Source organism: Amblyomma americanum, chromosome 4 (genome assembly GCF_052857255.1).
Source record: "Amblyomma americanum isolate KBUSLIRL-KWMA chromosome 4, ASM5285725v1, whole genome shotgun sequence".
NCBI lineage: Eukaryota > Metazoa > Arthropoda > Arachnida > Ixodida > Ixodidae > Amblyomma > Amblyomma americanum.
In genome coordinates this window covers 128,826,444-128,844,552 of record NC_135500.1, presented here as the reverse complement: position 1 = coordinate 128,844,552, position 18,109 = coordinate 128,826,444, and the positions used below count along the sequence as shown (strand labels likewise).

General features: G+C 48.1%; 1 protein-coding gene across 4 annotated transcripts in view; it reads right to left on the bottom strand.

Moving 5' to 3' along the window:
* Nucleotides 1-18,109, bottom strand: part of LOC144128348 (uncharacterized) — a 161,824-nt gene that overhangs the window by 30,458 nt on the left and 113,257 nt on the right. For all 4 annotated transcript variants that reach the window (XM_077661683.1, XM_077661685.1, XM_077661684.1 and 1 more), the window contains exons 2-7: nt 15,388-15,935; nt 11,083-11,207; nt 9,374-10,396; nt 7,624-7,736; nt 5,869-5,930; nt 4,831-4,976 (exon numbers count right to left, since the gene is read on the bottom strand). In XM_077661683.1, the coding sequence (XP_077517809.1) occupies nt 4,831-4,976; nt 5,869-5,930; nt 7,624-7,736; nt 9,374-10,396; nt 11,083-11,207; nt 15,388-15,935 (2,017 nt within the window). The remainder of the gene's footprint in view (nt 1-4,830; nt 4,977-5,868; nt 5,931-7,623; nt 7,737-9,373; nt 10,397-11,082; nt 11,208-15,387; nt 15,936-18,109) is intronic.

The window sequence follows — 18,109 nt, the reverse complement described above, 5'->3', positions numbered from 1 at the left end:
TCTGGTCAGTGGCTGAGAACTCCATGAGACATACTCTGGGCGCTCGTTGATGATACCGGAGTCACATCAGGAGAACGCAAGCATGCACCGCAAGCGAACTCTGACAGCAAGAATAAACTTATCTAGCGTGTAGTCCGTCCCGTGCCTTTCTTGTTATGGCACTATGCTTTCGAGGACTTGCTGCCAAATAATTTTATATTGCTCCTTTTTCGTGGGGTCTTATTTAACTTTTTTCTCTTCTCAACCCACTGATTTTTTTTTCTTGTTCGCAGAGCACAATGGCTAACCACCAATCTAAAAACACTCAAATGGCGCAAGAGAGCGTACGTTGGTGATATCGGACTCGCTGCCTGCTCGGCTGGATACACCTTGTGAGACTTGAGAAGGAATTCACGTGCCATACGAAAGTGCAACCACGATAAGACATTCTTTCCACCATTTGGTTGCGGTGTTTACCGTCGATTAGTAGAACTCTTTACCAGGAGAAACTATAGCGGTGAAAGTTCTTTGTAAAAAGATTGTGTTCCGACAGTCATAACCGCGAACCAGCACGGTACGAATATGACAGACTGTTATTGTCTTATGTTCGAGAGTTCAGGGCCTACCGGATGGGTCCTTGTATATACGCGATCCGTTGCAAGCATTTCGCTAACATCCAGCCACTATTCAGTGGAAAACTTTAGGGATTGTGATTCTAAGAATAGTAATGGAAAGGAAAACGGAAATCTTTCACTCCCTCCCTTATCCCTTCCCATACGGCGTGGTTCAGGTGTCCAACGATATATGAGACAGATACTGCGCCATTTCCTTTCCCCAAAAGCCAATTATTATTAATTATTAAGGCGCTTTAACGTGCACTGACATCGCACAGTACACGGGCGCCTTACGTTTTTCCTCCATAAAAAAAAAAAGGCGGCTGCGTTTTTATAGAGGAAAAACGCTAAGGCGCCCGTGTACTGTGCGATGTCAGTGCACGTTAAAGATCCCCAGGTGGTCGAAATTATTCCGGAGCCCTCCACTACGGCACCTCATTCTTCCTTTCTTCTTTCACTCCCTCCTTATCCCTTTCCTTACGGCGCGGTTCAGGTGTCCAACGTTATGAGACAGATACTGCGCCATTTCCTTTCCCCAAAAACCAATTATTATTATTATTATTAATTATTAAACGAAGTGGAAACAGGATTTCCACAGAAACGAAAAAAAGTATGGTAGCGCATATGTCTTCAAAGCAAAACTGCAATCAAAATCTCTTGAGTTAAGAGAATAAGTGTACGCCAACTGTTGAAGATGCTGCACAAAAAAAGAACAGAACAAAAGTGTATACGGACTCACTGCTGTTCTGGAAGACTGAACAATGTCTGTCAAACATATCGTGTACTAAGGCGGCGGCGGTATGTGCGTCATTCACTGAGGTTTCCACCACACATCAGACTGACTGCTGCCTAGCAAACATGCCCAAATCAGCCCCATGGGCCTAATCAGCGATAAGTTCGCTGAACTAAAGGCGGAGGGTTTTGTTTTCCGCTCTTAATTCGCTGCCATCCACTCGCTTTTGACCCCGTCGCGGTGGCTCAGTGGTTAGGGCGCTCGACTACTGATCCGGAGTTCCCAGGCTCGAACCCGACCGCGGCGGCTGCGTTTTTATGGAGGAAAAACGCTAAGGCGCCCGTGTGCTGTGCGATGTCAGTGCACGTTAAAGATCCCCAGGTGGTCGAAATTATTCCGGAGCCCTCCACTACGGCACCTCTCTCTTCCTTTCTTCTTTAACTCCCTCCTTTATCCCTTCGCTTAAGGCGCGGTTCAGGTGTCTAACGATATATGAGGCAGATACTGCGCCATTTACTTTCCACAAAAACCAATTTTAAAAAAAAACTCGCTTTTGAACAAAAAAAAAACGGTTTTGAACACATATATGAAACGACCGCTTCTTCTTTGGTGCAATATAATACAAAAATGTCCCCAATACTACGGTCGTTCGCACAGGACCACACCCTGATGTAATGTATTAACAGATATACCCGACGAAGCCTCGGAAAAAAGTATATAGTTACATGCGCCGTTGAACGCCTGGCAATTGTTCTTACCGCCTTTAAGCCTTCGCCAAAGGTTGACAATCGACCTATGCCTGTACGCGTGAACACTATGCGGACTGCACATAACCGATTTACCTCAAAATAGGAGGTTGGTAGAGAAAGAGAGGACAATTGATTGGGTCAAAAATGTGCAACACTACAGTTTGCATGAAACCATTGACTATACTTGCTGCTCCGGTCTTCCTCAACGTTAACGCCATGAAGTCGGACAATATGCGAATGCATACATTAACATTATAGTTCATTTTTCCGGCATTCTATGTGCCGTTTCATTTAGCAACTAACAAACGCTTCACCACAAAAACACGGCCTCACTTCGTTGAGGCCTTCTTATAAAGATACGCGTGATCTTCCCGCCAATACTGCAGATTTGGTGTTCTGGCGTAAACATGTCCGCGGGAGGCAAACCGCGCTGAATAACCACGTATGCTTTGAAACGTCATACTTCTGATCAATCAGCCAGAAAAGAAGGAAGAAAACCGTATGAATCAGTGATTTCAAACTAATAATGACGCCCGCGAAGCATAAATCAACGCATTTAATTACTCCGCTATAGTATAAACAAGAACGCGGTACCTCATCATCTAAAAAACTGTTTACTGCTGGCATTCAAGGCAGCACATCTTAAGCAGGCACGTCACTTAAGCTGTGCTCGGGAAATTCTGCTCCTCCCATTTCTCTCTTCAGCCTGCGAGCACGGCGCCTTTTTTTTCTTTCCTAATTAATAGCTGTCTCACGGGCAGCTGGAGAGATGGGCGTTCAAGAATTCCATACTTCACCGACGTGAGGATGTTTTTTTCCTTCCAAGCTGGACGCACGGTGCTCTATCGCTTACAGCCGTCCCGTCAACCAAGCTGCGCTGGCGAACGCAGCCACGCGCGCAGATCGCATGTCGAATACCCAAGCTGTTAGGGCGACCTTGCCGAGTCCGAGCGCAAGAGCCCTCAGGCGAAGAACACCGGACGGCAGTTGCGTTAGCGCGCAGGAATCCGAGACGTTGGCAAGATTTCCCGTCATGCTCTCGGAGCGCTGATTTGTGGCTTTACCCGCTTCTGAAGTGTTGCTTACTGTGGAAAGTGAGAGAGGTGGTTTCGCTTTTCGTCTTCTCTTTATCTCCTCCTTTCCCTCGATAAGAACCGTTGCAAAGAGAACAGCTTAACCTATACAGGTTTATGACGACGTCAGCTCCTCACGAGTAATTGCCACTTTTTCGCTTATTACAAGCTCATCTTGGCATGGGTATGTCGCTAATTTCTGAATGGCTTTTGACGAACAGAGGTCGTCAAACGATGTTTTTCCTTTGACGACACAGACGGCAGTAGCAGTTCTGTTACGGTAACCAGCCGTCTGTTTGTTTAATTGACCCCATAAGGGGTGAACGCTACTGCGCCCACCCTCACACTGAGTTGCAGGCCGAAAAACCTGCTCTAGGGCGCGTACGGCAGGGCGCAATTCCAAGGCCTTTGCGAATGGTAAACATTCTCTGCCGAGGCTTGACGAGGTTCAGTGCCTTGTATACAAACGAACGGCACGAACTCTCATGATCTTGAGATCTGCTAGAATTGGGGTTCGCATTGGCTCAAGGTCAGCGGAGTGCTATCTCAGGCGGCGGGCACCGTGTTCACGTTGAATCGTTGAATAAGGTTATCAGTCTTGCTCCCCGAAGCATTCTTTCATCCGGGCCGACTCAACGGAAGCGTGCCGTAAAGCGAACGGCGCTTAATTATCAGAGTGCCACCCAAAAGAACGTTATTCGATTTTTTTTTTTGCGATAGCTGCATGCAGTCAGAGTAAACCCCAAGGCGCGGATGTCCGAAAAAGTGAAGCCTTCTCGTACAAACCACAAAATGAGCGGGAACGCTGAAATGTGCTTCCGCATTTGGCACCAGATTATCTGGAAAAACAAAGCTAATAAATCGTCTCCCACCTAAGTATGCGGGATAAAAAATACGATACAAGGCCAAAAAAAAATAGTTCTGGCGTCATGTGTAGAATATGATCAAATCGGGTGCAGAATTTAGACACACAAAAGTGCTGAGCAGCATAGACAGAGACATACCACAAACCTGGTGTTGTTCGTTGAATTTGCTGTAACGAGCAAATCTTGCCGCTACTGGAAAAACCATTGATCCGACCGACAGCGCAAGGAACAGATTAAAGGCGTTCCTGCAGGCGTTTCCAGGCTAGTGGCGCATTGGCGCTTATTGTATAATTCCGTTGACCGATAGCTATTTGAAGCGGGCTTCCATTATCTACTGAGACGCTCAATCTCCGTACCACAGGCTGTACGACAGCGATGTTGTTAATTCAGTCAGGGCCCGCTTTCTGTGTCGTGCTTGTAGAATGATTGGCCTGCGGTAAACCGGAGTAATTAGCGAGGCAGATACGGGTACTCTCAAAATGGGCACTTCGTCGAGGGAAGTCGATAATCCAGAGACTTTAGCACTAAGGGCTACTCGTAACTCAATCTACCCACAAAAGAGCATTCACCAAAATAATGTGCCTTTCCCAGAACCAACCAAGGTTTCCGTGGAAAGTTTTGTTCCCAATCAAAATCATTGCGATATGCTACCCGAAAAGACTTGCGGAAGCCATGGAAGGGAACCTCAGCACGTTGGGTGTGGTTCTCGTTGGATTCTCGTTGAGTGCTTATCATCACGCATCGTTTCCAATGGTTGTGCCGATGACTGCAGCTGCCGCTATGGGGGAGGATAAAAGAGGAGATGATAATGCGTACCCTTGGCGACCACCGATTCCGAGTCTACGGGCCGTCCCCTTAGCGTGCCGTTGTTCCTGGCCAGGAAGTCTCGGATGGCTCCCTTGACCTTGGCCGCCGGCAGGTCGCCGCCGACCACCACAAACGAAGCCACCACGCTGCCTTTCCTGCAGCAGTCCGATGGCCAGGGCGGTAAAGACGTAGAACTGGAACGCAGATTCGTTACACAAGGACGCCCGCATCGCACGCATGCACGCGATCTTAAAGGGACACTGAGGAGAAATTGAAGTTGGCTTGTATCGATAGAATAGCAGCCCCTGATCACAAAAACGCCACTCTTACTGAAAACAAAGCTCTTGTAATGTAGAAAATAGCAAGAACCAAAATACAAGTGTCGCCGCCACAGGCCAATCTCGCAAGTACAAGCGTGATGACTTCCTAGGACAAGGGGCGCCACCTTGGAGGAATTTTCCTTACTTCATGGAAACCACGAATCTCTGAGGCTGGCAAAGGAAGGTTGCGCACCGCACCGCTAGCCGTCAGAAATCACGGAGTCTGCGTTTACGTCACGTATCACGTCACTCCGTTCTGTGACGTCATAAGAGTTCTCCATGTCGTCATAAGAGTTCTCGAGTTTGAATCAGAGCGGCGGGAAAAACTTTCTCAACTTCGAATCCAAATTTCTTTGAAATAAATGCATCTTTCGCGCCCGGACAAGCGGCAACAAAGCCATGAAATGCCGAACTATCAGATTTTGCTAACAAAAAAAAAATGACAGAGTTCTCCTCAGTGTCCCTTTAATGGTCTCGCAGAAACCACCCGCTGTCGGAGGCGGCGATAAGCCCGGCGGGTTTCCAAGCCCGGACACCCAGGCATGTGCCGACCTTCGACCTTGACTAAAAACTGAAAGGGCTTTCCAATAACGGCGTGTTCCTAACGAAGAGACGCACTCGTTTTAGATGTTCTACATCGTTCGGCAATGCCTTGAGCTGTATTGCAGTGCCCGATATTGCTGAAGAGAAAAGACAAGGCGCAAATCAATGGAAATCAGCACAGTACCTGTACTTCAGTATGTCCACCGCCTCGTACCGGTACCCATGTCCCTTGAGGATGTCTTCTAACTATGAAAAAGGAAAGGGGAGAGCAGATTATGGGCGTGCACAAGAAAACGCGCTGTGACAAAAGATGCACTCAACGGAGATTGGCCACACAGCGACAAAACAGGAGTAGACGTAGCGACAGTCTTTTCTGGGTACTAACACGACCAGTGAGAATACACCGTTAGGACACACAACTGTGCCACGAATAGTCCGAATTAATTCCGCACCTGAAAAATGCGTCTAATGCGACACCAGAAACCTCAACCTCAGTCTTAACCAACTGCGCCTCGCGCTGCAAATACCGAGTCGCAAGCCTAATTTGCGCCTGAGGAGGAAAATAAATGTAAAGCAGTAAAAGTAACGCAGCGCGGGAGCTAACAATTTTCCAAAAACAACATTTTGGTACGATTATACTCAGCAACAATGTATCGTAACTTTTATAGGCTCAGTGTGGCTTAGCAGATGCACTAATAGAAGAACCAAATCGACGTCGAAAAGAATAGATAGAAGTCATCGTTCTAGGCAATCCAGTACTGCCCGCCTCAACTCAAATCTTCAGTAAGTTTTACGCAAAGGAAGTAAAGTATGTTAAAACAAGGCCAAGCGTTCTCTGCCATACACAACGCTAAAAAACTGCCCAATATTAGTTTTGCTTTGAAACCTGATGGGCTGAGCGCTTAGCTGCAGTATTATACCCCTGTCACACGGGCACCGCAAAGGCTTTTGAGAATCAGGTCCTCATATCCAAAGGCGTAAGGAGTGCAGCTACACGGCACAAATATTGCGCCTTTGCCGTTAAGGGCCTTGGAGGCGAAGGCGCCCGTCAGAGACCTTTGGAGCCCAAAGGCGTGGCCTTCAAGAATCTGAGATCGCAGTGCCACCCAACGTCAAAAAGTAAAAGCAATAAAAAAACAGATACAGCCAACAATGTTTGAAAACATTTTTTCTTAATACGAAAGCTGTGTCTGGCTTTGTTTTTTGTACGCGTGCTTATATTTTATGCCCAGATTTCATGACAGTGAAAGTGTTGCAGCAACTCCGAGTGCCCCTGGTGGCCAAGGCAATACACAAAATCTGCTGTTGCTGATGAGTGTAGCTATTGCAGTTCTTTTAAGGAAGCAGTTAGAATGGAAAAAAAAATTGTCTGAGCTCAACGAATGAACAGAATACATCACTTTGATTTTAAAACACTCACTACAGCCGCCTCGAGCACAGCAGCGGGTGCTAAGTCTGAACGACAGTTTCACCCTTGGGCTGCACCGTGTAGCTGCGTCGCTGCTCCTTAAGCTTTCGCTCCTTTGGTGAAAAATGGTGCCTTCGCAGGAAAGGCCTTAGAGGAATGCCGTGTGACAGGGGTATTAGAAAGCTCTCCAAGCAACGTGGGCGCTCCTTTAATTCTTGCGCAACACAGGATTCCTCTCGCGATTGTGATTAGGTGCGCACCTGATGTGCTTGTAAACGTTCGCATCTCTCTTCGTCCGCATCGTCACCCATCCTAACCCTCTTTCTTTTCCTCTTCCCATTCGCCGCTGTAGAGTAGCGGGTAAGACAGTGATTCCCCCAGACCGACTCTCAGCCAATCTCTCTAAATAAACCTCTCTCTCACTCTCTCTGACGGACAAAGCACAGCTTACGCTCTTGGAAGCGCATGCTTCCCTTTTAAACTGGCTTTCAAATATTCGTCTATACTATTATGATGCCGAGAATGACGTACCGCTTGTTTGAGCTGGTTGGACAGAGTTCGTGCCTCCGTGGACGACCTGTTGTTCAAAGACTCGCTGAAAACTTCATCAGGAAGCGTTATCTCGCCAACGACAGCGTTTGGAGCTGAAAGAAAAGAGCGGAGCAGAAACAAGACACGAGACAAATGAGAATCTGTGGGAATATATTGTTTATGTGCAGACAACGAGCTAAAGTTGTGTAGCAAAAAAAAAAGAAAAATCAATTTGTTCATTAACAGCGTGACTAAAGTGGGGATCAGGTAACTTAATATGTATTTTCATATATTTAGATTATGTGCAAGCTGTTCACATTTTATCTTCAGAAATTACTGAACTCAGTGATGAAAAGGCTCAACAAGATGTGTTGTTTGGATATCTGGGCGAACGTAACACGGCGTAAGACAATCAAGGCGAAATAGTGCCGACGAAAAAACCTTTGTGAGAGACTTCAGAAACTTAACACGATGTGGATATTCTGAATCAACCTATCAGTAGATATATCATTCAGGCGACACAAGACAACAAATTCAAACATGGTGTTGTTTCCAAAAAAAAAAAAACCTAAGGAACTGAACATGGAGCAACTGCTAGTCGTATTTGCAGCGAATTTGACGGCGTCTATTTCGTTGTAGGTAGTGCATCTAGGGGTCTTAATCAGTGCTGCGTAACTACCAAGGGCGCTGCCCTCTTTGCATTTTGCAAATTTGTAGCTTAATGCGTCAGTTTGTAATGCAAAGAGGGGGAGATAGAACAGAAGATTCACGAGAAACACAAAAACGTAGCAATAAAAATCGCACCGCGAACGCAGTCTAACGCGCACGGGAACCTGTTTTTGTCGAGACCTTGATTAAAGTAAGGACATTTATTCACGCGTCTCAAGGAGGTGCCAATGCGGCAACGATGCATTTTTTTATTTTCTAATTGCCGTCTCTTTAAGCGCCCAGCAAAATGACTGAAGCAGCTTTACGTAGAGTATCGCCGCTGGAATCTGCAGGCTTTCATATCTGCAAAGTTATACCTACAACATCTACAACGTTAATTATGGGGAGGTGGTTGGGGCAGGCGGACCCATAGTCACAATGCATTTTTTTTGTTTAACCTCCCGGAAAACAAGGCGTCAGTGCGGCTCTTCAAAAGAAAAATTCTCCCTAAATTCGCCCCCCCCCCCCCCCCTCACTCTAGCCCTAGACCTTTTAAATCCACCCATTGAGAAGGACTGTGGATGTGAGGTGCCAGTGGGCGGTGGCCATTCCTATGAATTAGCACTTTATTAACAGCCTAATTATTTTCACAAGACGACGATGCTGTTCATGCAGCTTAGGTGAGAAGTGAACAAGGTGTTATTGAGTAGATTCGCCTTGACTGGCGACTTAAGGTGCTTTTGCGCTACTGCATCTGGCTGCCATGTACGGCAATAGTTGTTCTACCAAGCCTTTATGACTTCCACTGAGCCCTCCGGCGAGCGGTTCAGTAGGCATAAACAAGATGGACAATAGGTAGATTTTACCATTCCCTCGTCTCGTTTAATGCCTCCGGATAGACCGGTTGGTCATACTGACCTTTTGGACTGAGCAGTATCTGCTTCGAAAATTTCGCAAAACGCCGTTTCCACTTAGCCGCAGAAAATGCGTTGTACGCTAAGCTCTCTTCGCTTTCCTGCCCTGTCTAGCGCCTTTCTGACGCGAGACAAAAGCTAGCCGACGCAAACGCCCCTTTCGCCGAGCAGTAAAACAATTTTCTCACCGGGAACAGGAAAGTGCTCTGTCGGAGTGCGCTCTTCCATGCCAGCGGTAGTGACAGGCTCCGTAACCGTCGACCACCACCCTTGCATTGTCGAGCTTGTCGTAGTCACCGCCTCGAAGTCTGGCTGCGACGAAGGTTCCGTCACCGAAGTCATTGTGGCCTCATATGCGGTGGTGGTGCTCTCAGGGCTCGTCGCACTCTCGGTCGCTCCAGGCGTTGTCGCGCTTTCGGAAGTCACACCTTCGGTGGAAGTAGCCCCTGGCTCCGCCTCCCCCGAAGTTGCCGAGACAGAAGTCGTCGTTGGTGCGAGGTCAGTAGCAGCTACCGAAGCTTGAGCGGTTGAGTCTACGGTCGTCGAGACCTCTGTGGTAGTCGGCGCTTCCGTGGCTGCTTCTGGGACACCAACGATGGGTGAACTGGTGGTCGTCTCAGTCGAGGCTTTCGGCGACTCCGTTGAGGGTGTCTCAGTGGACGTGGGGGTCGCGACTGACGCTGATGGCACGCTCATCGTTGTCGGAACAGGGGTCGTCGACAGCACGCCGGAGAAGTGAGCGTCTAGCGTCGTGGTCTCCCTCGAATCCGTCTCGACGGTGTCGGTGGTAGCAGTCGATGAATCGGTCGTCACTGGAACCCTTTCGGTGACGGGAGACTCAACGGGGCCGCGGAATGTGGACGTTGCCTCTGATGTCGATGTCTCACTGTCCGTCGTGAGTTCCGTCACGGCAGGCGACGTCGTCGTGGAATGCTCCCTAGTGCTGGTGGCGGTAGTGACGGAGGTCTGATGGGGGTCGGTGACTAACGAGGCGGGAGGCCGGGTCGGTTCCATGGTCGGATGAGTGGTGGTTGAAATGACTACGACTGGCGGCGATGATGGCGGTAATGACTGCTGATAGGGCGGCGAAGTGGTTTCTTTTGGCTGCGGCGCACCCCTGGACGTCGACGAACCGGCGTACATGCTCGGACTACTTGGGTCGACATGAACGGACTTTGGAGAGGACTTAGATTCACTCAGCAGGAACCCAGCTGCGATAAACGAACAAGAGATGAATACATAAGACACGACTTCGCAGCGTTTAAACGTGCTGGGCAAGAGTAAGGCATCGGCCCCCTTATGACTTGCGCAATTACGATCATTCCAATTAGACTATGAATTATCAAAAATGCAAATGCGCTTTTAGCAGACTTGGACATGAACACAGCAATAATGACTAGGGATAATAAACATAAGCCGTAATCGAGATTGTTTCTCTAACTAGACATCACAAGGTTAAAAGCCAGCCGCATAAAATAAGATCTGCGCATGCATTAAAGATAAGGTCTGCGCAACAATTCAGAAACTGTTTGGGTTTTACTTTTACTACAGCATGAAGGGCAGCATTAATTAGGATGCTAAATGCTCTAGCTTCGGGCGAGGAAAGTGTTAGAGGTTTTAGCGAGCTCTCTGGGTCAACAGTGGCAACCACTACTCGTACAAAGTAAAGACATCGAGCGCGGAATTAAGGTTCGACGGTGCTGGCAGGGGCACCATGACGCATTGTCTTCCCGTTCATGGCTAGTTAACAATTAAGGCAAGTGTCAGAGGTGGCCTAGGAAAATTAAATGGCCACTGAACACTTTCATAACCTTCAGTGCATTGTTAGATTACGTGACGTGCCCTGGCGGAACCTTTAGTTCAGCGCAGAAAGCGAACAAGAAAAGGTCGTACTTACTTGCTGCTAACACCCCCACTAGAACAGCGATGCCTAAGATCATGAGAAGAAGACAGCAGAAGAACATGCGCTTCCACCCGGAACACACTTTTCTTTTTTCTTTTGTTAAATAAAGCTTTTCGCCGCTGAAATGAGAGAACAAAAAGAAGACCAACTATTAGACTAAAAAGAATTACAGAGTAATCCCGATGTTCACTTTGTCATGCCTTCTCTATTTACAGGAGGAAAAAGTGTCGCATTTATCATTCGGTTGCTATTCAGTCCATAAAAATTTTTTTAGAGTGCAGTATTCTATCTTCTAAGAGAAACCATCAGTAAGAGTGTTTTAAGTGGCGCAGTGCCATAACGATGCAGTCATCGTGCCTTGAGTTTGAGAATTATTAGCGCTTTGGCGGTATTAGCAAAATGCGGTCCAATGTATACGTTTCACTCCGGAACTTACAGTAAATCGGATTAGGAAATACTGTTAAGAAGGTGATGATGATGATAGTGAATTTTTATCGCGCAAGGTGCATCTGTGGCCAAAGATGCGCCAGGGCACAAGGTATTTTCTTCTACTCAAGGTGGGGTCAAAGACCCATCTCCCAAGCGTTTCACCCTGTTTAGGCCGAGCACCAGGCACGGGGAAGCTTGTACCCATTGTATCACCGGTGGGTGCCCGGCGGCACTGGGGATCGAACCCCGCACATCCCGCATGCGAGGCGGATGCTCAACCACTAGGCCACCGCTGCGGTACATAGGATAAGGATAGCACTGAAGACATTCGGGCGAAAATTACACTTCAATATTACAGCGGTTATGATACGTTATGATACTTACAAATTAATTAAGTGTGACTACATTCACGAATTCATTTCAAAAATCAGGTTTCATGTTTTTCCAGGTAATTTGTTTCCTGGTTAACACGGCGTGGTACCTCATACAAGGGAAGACGTGCCTAACTATACTGCATACACTAAACCAGACAAGATATTCCCGGCATATACCATGCGCAAAGCGATCGTTGAGCTGTACGACAATCCGGGCACAATGGCACGCAATTCATGCGCTTTGGCCGATAAAACTGATGTCATAAGAAGAATTTCCTAGTTAAAAAGTGATTCGGATACTTAGCGCCAGTGAAACAGCCCCATGAGCTAGGGTTCTGTTGAAACTCAGAATTAGCCACTGGAAGTTAACAATAGTTATCTGTTAATTGTAGTTCCTCATTTTCGTTCCGTTCCTTATATAATGCCCACATGAGGGGCCTCCAACGAAGTGAAAATGACGGAAGACAGAATGAACTTAAATAAAACTGCATACTCTTTTGGAGGATCAGCGTGCATAAAGGTTGTGAGGTCTTCATTCGGGAACCACAGATTTTTTTTAGTATACCTCTGATAAAATTTATGCTCACTTTACCCGTATTGCCTGCTGCATATAGCGTTTCGGGACCAACTCGGTCCCTTCTTCAGGGGTGACTAAAATGTGCCAGCACCCCGCTGCTGTGGCACATTTTAGTCACGCCTGAAGAAGGGACCGAGTTGGTCGCGAAACGTTTGGCAAAGATAAAATATTCGTTGGCGTCAGTTTTTTTTTCTCAACTATCTCAAGAACCCAACCAAACAGACTTCTGTCGAATATGTTTTCGTTCATAATCCAATACACGTCCAAGGTTTTCTAAGATAAGCTGCAGGCGGAACGCTACGCTGCAGCCATTACTGGTTCCTTTCGTCAATAACAAAGGCCCGCATTATCTCCTCGTTCAGCTCACATGTGCGCCCCCCCCCCCCACACACACACGCACGCACACCTGGACGGACACGCAGTCACATCAATTACTGTGAAACCCAACAGCCGGAACAGACACAAGCCGCTAACAGGACCGTTTCATTCGTAAAGATAGCCGGAGGAGGGCACCACTAAGGAGGCAGGAAAAAGTGCGCGGCTAGTCTCGCCCCTTCGCCACCGGTCGTCCCTCATTTTACGAGAGGACGCGAACAAAGTTCCACGGGACGGAGTTTTCGCCAAAGAGAAAGCCAGCCCGCACGAATACACGGCAAACAACAACAGCCGTGGCGAACGAGGATGAGGGCCGCCCCCACGAGGAACAAGGTAGTGCGCCGCGCGGCAGCCATGCATCGACGGGCATCGCGAATCTGTCAAGCGAGCGTGCCAACTCGGCGAAGCGTGTAGCGTGGACATTTTACTTCACTGCTCACGTCACAACGACCTTATAGCGGGAGGAGGGCCAGACAACTGGATACGGCGAGGGAAGAGGCCGCGCGGCATCCAGCAGCCAGGAGGGCTTTGCCAGAAAAGCGATGCGATTGCGGCAGCCGTGAAGAAGAAGAAAAAAGGAAGAACCGCCCGAAAACCTCGGCGGCCTTGGCTCCCTTGCAACTGAAACGGACGCGGTGGCGCGCGAGAGTCGAGAGATCAGCCGTGCTTGCCCCCCCTTCTTGTACGGTTTCGCACCTTGGTAGAAGAGTCGTGCCTCGCACCACCGCGCGGCATTAGCGAGCGCGAGGCGCTGATAGCTGTATTTCGACGCGCTTCTACGATCCCTTGCTCCGAAACAACAATACAGACATCTATTGCTGGTTTCGTAAACTGGCGAAGAATTCGGGATAATGAAACAATTAAAAAAAACAGGCACTGCAGGTGCATGAAGACAGAACTGCGGGGGTAAAGGTCATTGGTGTAGGATATGTCCTAGCTCTTATCAAATAAAGTCTTGATCATGTCCTCGTATCGTTACACGCCAACAAGAAGCTCAAGGTGTGGAGGTCGCTTTGCAAGTAACGCAGCGATTTCCAGCTTTATTCGGTACTTCAGAAGCCTAGCAGAACGTTACTCCCACTGTCCGCATCTTCAGAGCTCCAGGAATGCCACGCCAATTCTGCCGCTAGGCTCGGTAGCTGCTGTGTCCGGTCGCGATGCGGCCTCACGCGGCGTAACGTGTCAACGCGCGTTCACCGTACACCCGGATGGATGGATGGATACGGCTGAACCCTTTACATCGGGCGGTGGCTCAAGCCACCTAGCCATGTCTTGTGAAATTTTACTCCTGTCTTGCTTTTAGCCACCAATCAGATAACCTTCGCTTGGTTACTTCTAACCTCTTAAAATCCACTTTCCCTTCACTATCCCTAAACCCCAATGCCTTGGGTAAGTCAGCCCCGCTGCCTTCCACTGTAAGGTGAAGCCCTTTACAGGAGAGTTCAAGTGTTCAGCCGTTTCCTCCTCCTCTCCGCACGCAATGCACAAAGTGTCTATCTCCTGGTACCTGACTCTATACGTCTTAGTCCACAAAACTCCAGTCCTGGCCTCAAACAACAAAGAACTTCCCCTACAATTATCATAGATATTTTCTTTGACAATTTCCTGTTTAAAGGTCCGGTATGTTTCCAGTGCCGATTTCGTCAGCATCCCTGTTTTCCACAAAGCTCTCTCTGTTTCTTTAACCTTTTTCTTAACCGATAATTGCTGATTTGCCCCCTTACTGCTGTCCAGATATTTGCTTGTCAATTTTCTAGTTCGCTTTCTCCATTTCGTGTCAACATTCTTTATATACAGGTATCTGAAAACGTTCCTAGCCCACTGCTTTTCCTCCATCCTTCCCAATCGTTCCTCAAATGCTATCTTACTGCTAGCCTCTCTGCTCTCGAAAGACGCCATCCCTTATCACCCTGTACCACCTGATTTGGTGTATTGCCATCTGCTCCCAAAGCTAACCTCCCTACTCCCCGTTGCCTAATTTCCAGCCTTGCTTGAACATCTGGCCTGATACACAGGACCGCATTACCGAAGGTCAGGCTAGGGACCATCACCCCTTTCCAGATCTCTCTTACCACCTCATACCTATTGTAATTCCACAGTGCCCTATTTTTCATGACAGCTGCATTCCTACTAGCTTTATTCATTACATATTTTTCATGCTCTGTCAGATACTCAACACTGTTATTTATCCACACCCCAAGATACTTGTACTCATTCACTACATTTAGCACGAACTCCTGTATTCTATGCTCGCCGCCCTCTTCATTAAATATCATGACTGCAGATTTTTCCTTACTATACTTGAAGCCTAATCTATCTCCCTCTGTACTGCATATGTCTAACAACTTCTGCAGGTCTTCCTTGTTGTCAGCCATTATCACTACATCGTCCGCGTATATTAGTCCGGGTAATGTCTGTTTAATCAATTCCCCTTGCTTGAAAAAAGATAGGTTGAAGCCTAGTCCGCTCCCCTCTAGCTTGGTCTCCAACCCTTGCAGGTACAACATGAACAACATGCTAGCAGTCTGTATACCCGCCACCTACCGGAGGAACTTTTTGTGCGTGTTGACGGGGATGAAATACTCCTCGAACATTTTGGTGCCGGCGTCGCCGGTGGCCGCCGTGCTTCCTGTCAGGGGACTAGAGACCTCGGAACCGGCGCCGCCGTTGGCCAACCCTCCCATCAGGGCCTCCTGCGCCTTGGCCGAGTCCGTGAACACGTCCAGGGCAACCACGTCGCCGTTGGCCGACTTGCGCGCCTGCAGCGACTTGCGCGTGCGCGCCGTGTCGTAGTTGATGACCGCGTCCTCCGGGATCTGGATCCGGTGGTGGTTGAGGATCTTGCCGTTCTGCTGCTGCTGGTTCACGGCGTTCTTCTCCTCTTCGATGCTCTTCTGGGCGATGTACGCCGGAGACTGGTTGCTCCTGCGCAGGTGGTTCGGCTCGTCCCCGTGGCCGGAGACGAAGGCCGGGTTGACGTGCCCATCGGCCGGCGACGACCCGACGGCCGTGTTGTCCGTTAGCGACTCCATCGCGTCGTCGGGCGAAGCGGACAGGTCGTTGGTCAGCTGCTGGTCGTCATGATGCATCTCCTGCGGCAGAGGAAATGATCCAAGCTTTAGGCGCATGCCAAGGGCTACAACAACGTCTCTTACTTCGGAAAATAATACGCGCATTGAGACATGAGGCTCCGAAAAAATAACAGGCAGAGAAACTCCAGGAGGGAATACTTTCTTCCATCATCTGGCTATGTCGTGTCTCATAGGCACGCAGTTTCATCTTCGCTAAGGAACGAAAGTAGCAGCTCACGAGCACGAATTTTCTTCTCCTAGTTGTGGCTGACACAAGACGCGCAAGCTTTGTACAAGCTGTATTCTCGCGTAGAAATAAAGGTCCTCCAATCGCGTCAACGTCGGGGCTCACAAAGGTGCCAGAAACATGTCTGGAATTCGCAGTTATACACTGACAGCTGCGCTCGTAATTAGGAAGAAACCAGCACGGTTGTTAACACAGGATTCAGACTCTCAAACACGCAGTCTCCCGTACTAGACGTCTGAAAAACGCAGAAAATCGGTATAGTGGTTCATCGTGGGGGTACCTTAGCTTGAAAACTTCAAACAAAGCTTCGCATTCATATTTCGGAAACATCAGCAAATGATTAGACGCACCGACAAGGCTGCGTACATTTACGGAAGAAGAGCCTGATGCGGTTCAAACGCAGCAAAATCTCAAAGTACGATCCCGGGTATCCACGGCAGTGACGTCATCACGAGCGACATTTACAGGAGATTGTATCTCGTTCTCCGCGCTTGTTGTCACAAACATCTACGCATCAGAGCGAATTCAGGCTCTCAGGTTCTTAAAAGCCTCAATCTACGGCACACATTCCAAAAGCCACACTCGCCTTAACTTTTGATATGCTAATAATAATGTAAGTGCATGTCATAGACTTGCGAATTCAGGCAACGAACACACCGATATTCGATTTCCTGGCGGTTCTTGTCCAAGTCACTTCAAGTAGCACTGCCATTCTTCTAGGACCTCTCGTAAGAATATATAATATATAGGTATCTAGCAAACGAAAAAACTAGGAACGCGGATCTTTCCTTCGCACAGGGGCTAAATCAGGAGTAATCCGAAAGAGCTGCCGAAGGCTAGAACCGACAGCCGAAGAAGAAAAGAGCGAATCCTCCAGTCAGCACGAGAAGGAGAGCTATATAAAGTCTCCCTCAAAAAGTGGGCCGCTGGAACGCGAGCGTAGCCGCATTGCAACGACGTCATAGTCACGTCATTGTATTACGCTGCTGTGGGCAACTTCACGTGCGCTTTTCCTGGTTTCTGAGACGGGCTCTGTTAGGCTATGAGCCTCGATGTCACAGCTGTTTTTCTAGGCCGCTGATTGCTATCGCAGGGTCAACGTCACGTCGCGACAGATCGCAAGTCATTTGCGCTAACAGGGACGTTAGCGGCTGTAGCTAATGGGTCCACAATGCGGTCTCAGATGCTAACTAGAAGGCGGGCTACTGCAGCGGCAGCTATCAAGAAGTGACCTGTTCATTCTATTTTTTTCTTTTAGGAACACGGGGTAGCCTGAACTGTCATTACGAAGGCGGCATGAGAATTCAAACGGGGACACATAGTATCAGAACGTGAACAAAGTAGTAGTAGTAGTAGTAAGTGTTTAATAAAAAATAAAAAATTATAATAAAAAAGAAGTTAAAAGATTTTTGCTCACCCCGGCATCTGGCACACTTTATCGGCGGCACCTGAGCTGGGGCAGCGGAAATAAAGGATAGGAGGCAGTATGAAGAACAGAAACGAAAGAGGTGAGGGGATAGCAAGAAAGGACATAAGGAGTAGTCATATTTACACTATTTACAGAGTCCAAATAAAGTTGTCCAGGTCGTGCGCGCGTACTGTCAAAGAGGAAAAAATAAAAAAAACACACACGCGCACAGCACTTTGCACACAAAAGCTGGGGTGGGGCGCCCAGCTGTTAGAACAAAGTCCAGCAATATTGTTATTTCGAACGCGACGACTCAACTGCAAAGCGCCGCTTGTAGAATGGGCGATGGTTTTGTCTGGTTTAGATGATGGCTTACGCGAATGTAATTCTAATCCTTGTTATAATAATTTCACCCAGCGATTTCCAGAGCCTGAATCTAGATTAGGGAGTCTCTTATTATACCTGCGGTTAGTAGATTTCGTAGAAATAGAGATAATTCTGTCTTCACTTACAGCTTATCAAAGTGAATGCAAATGAAAA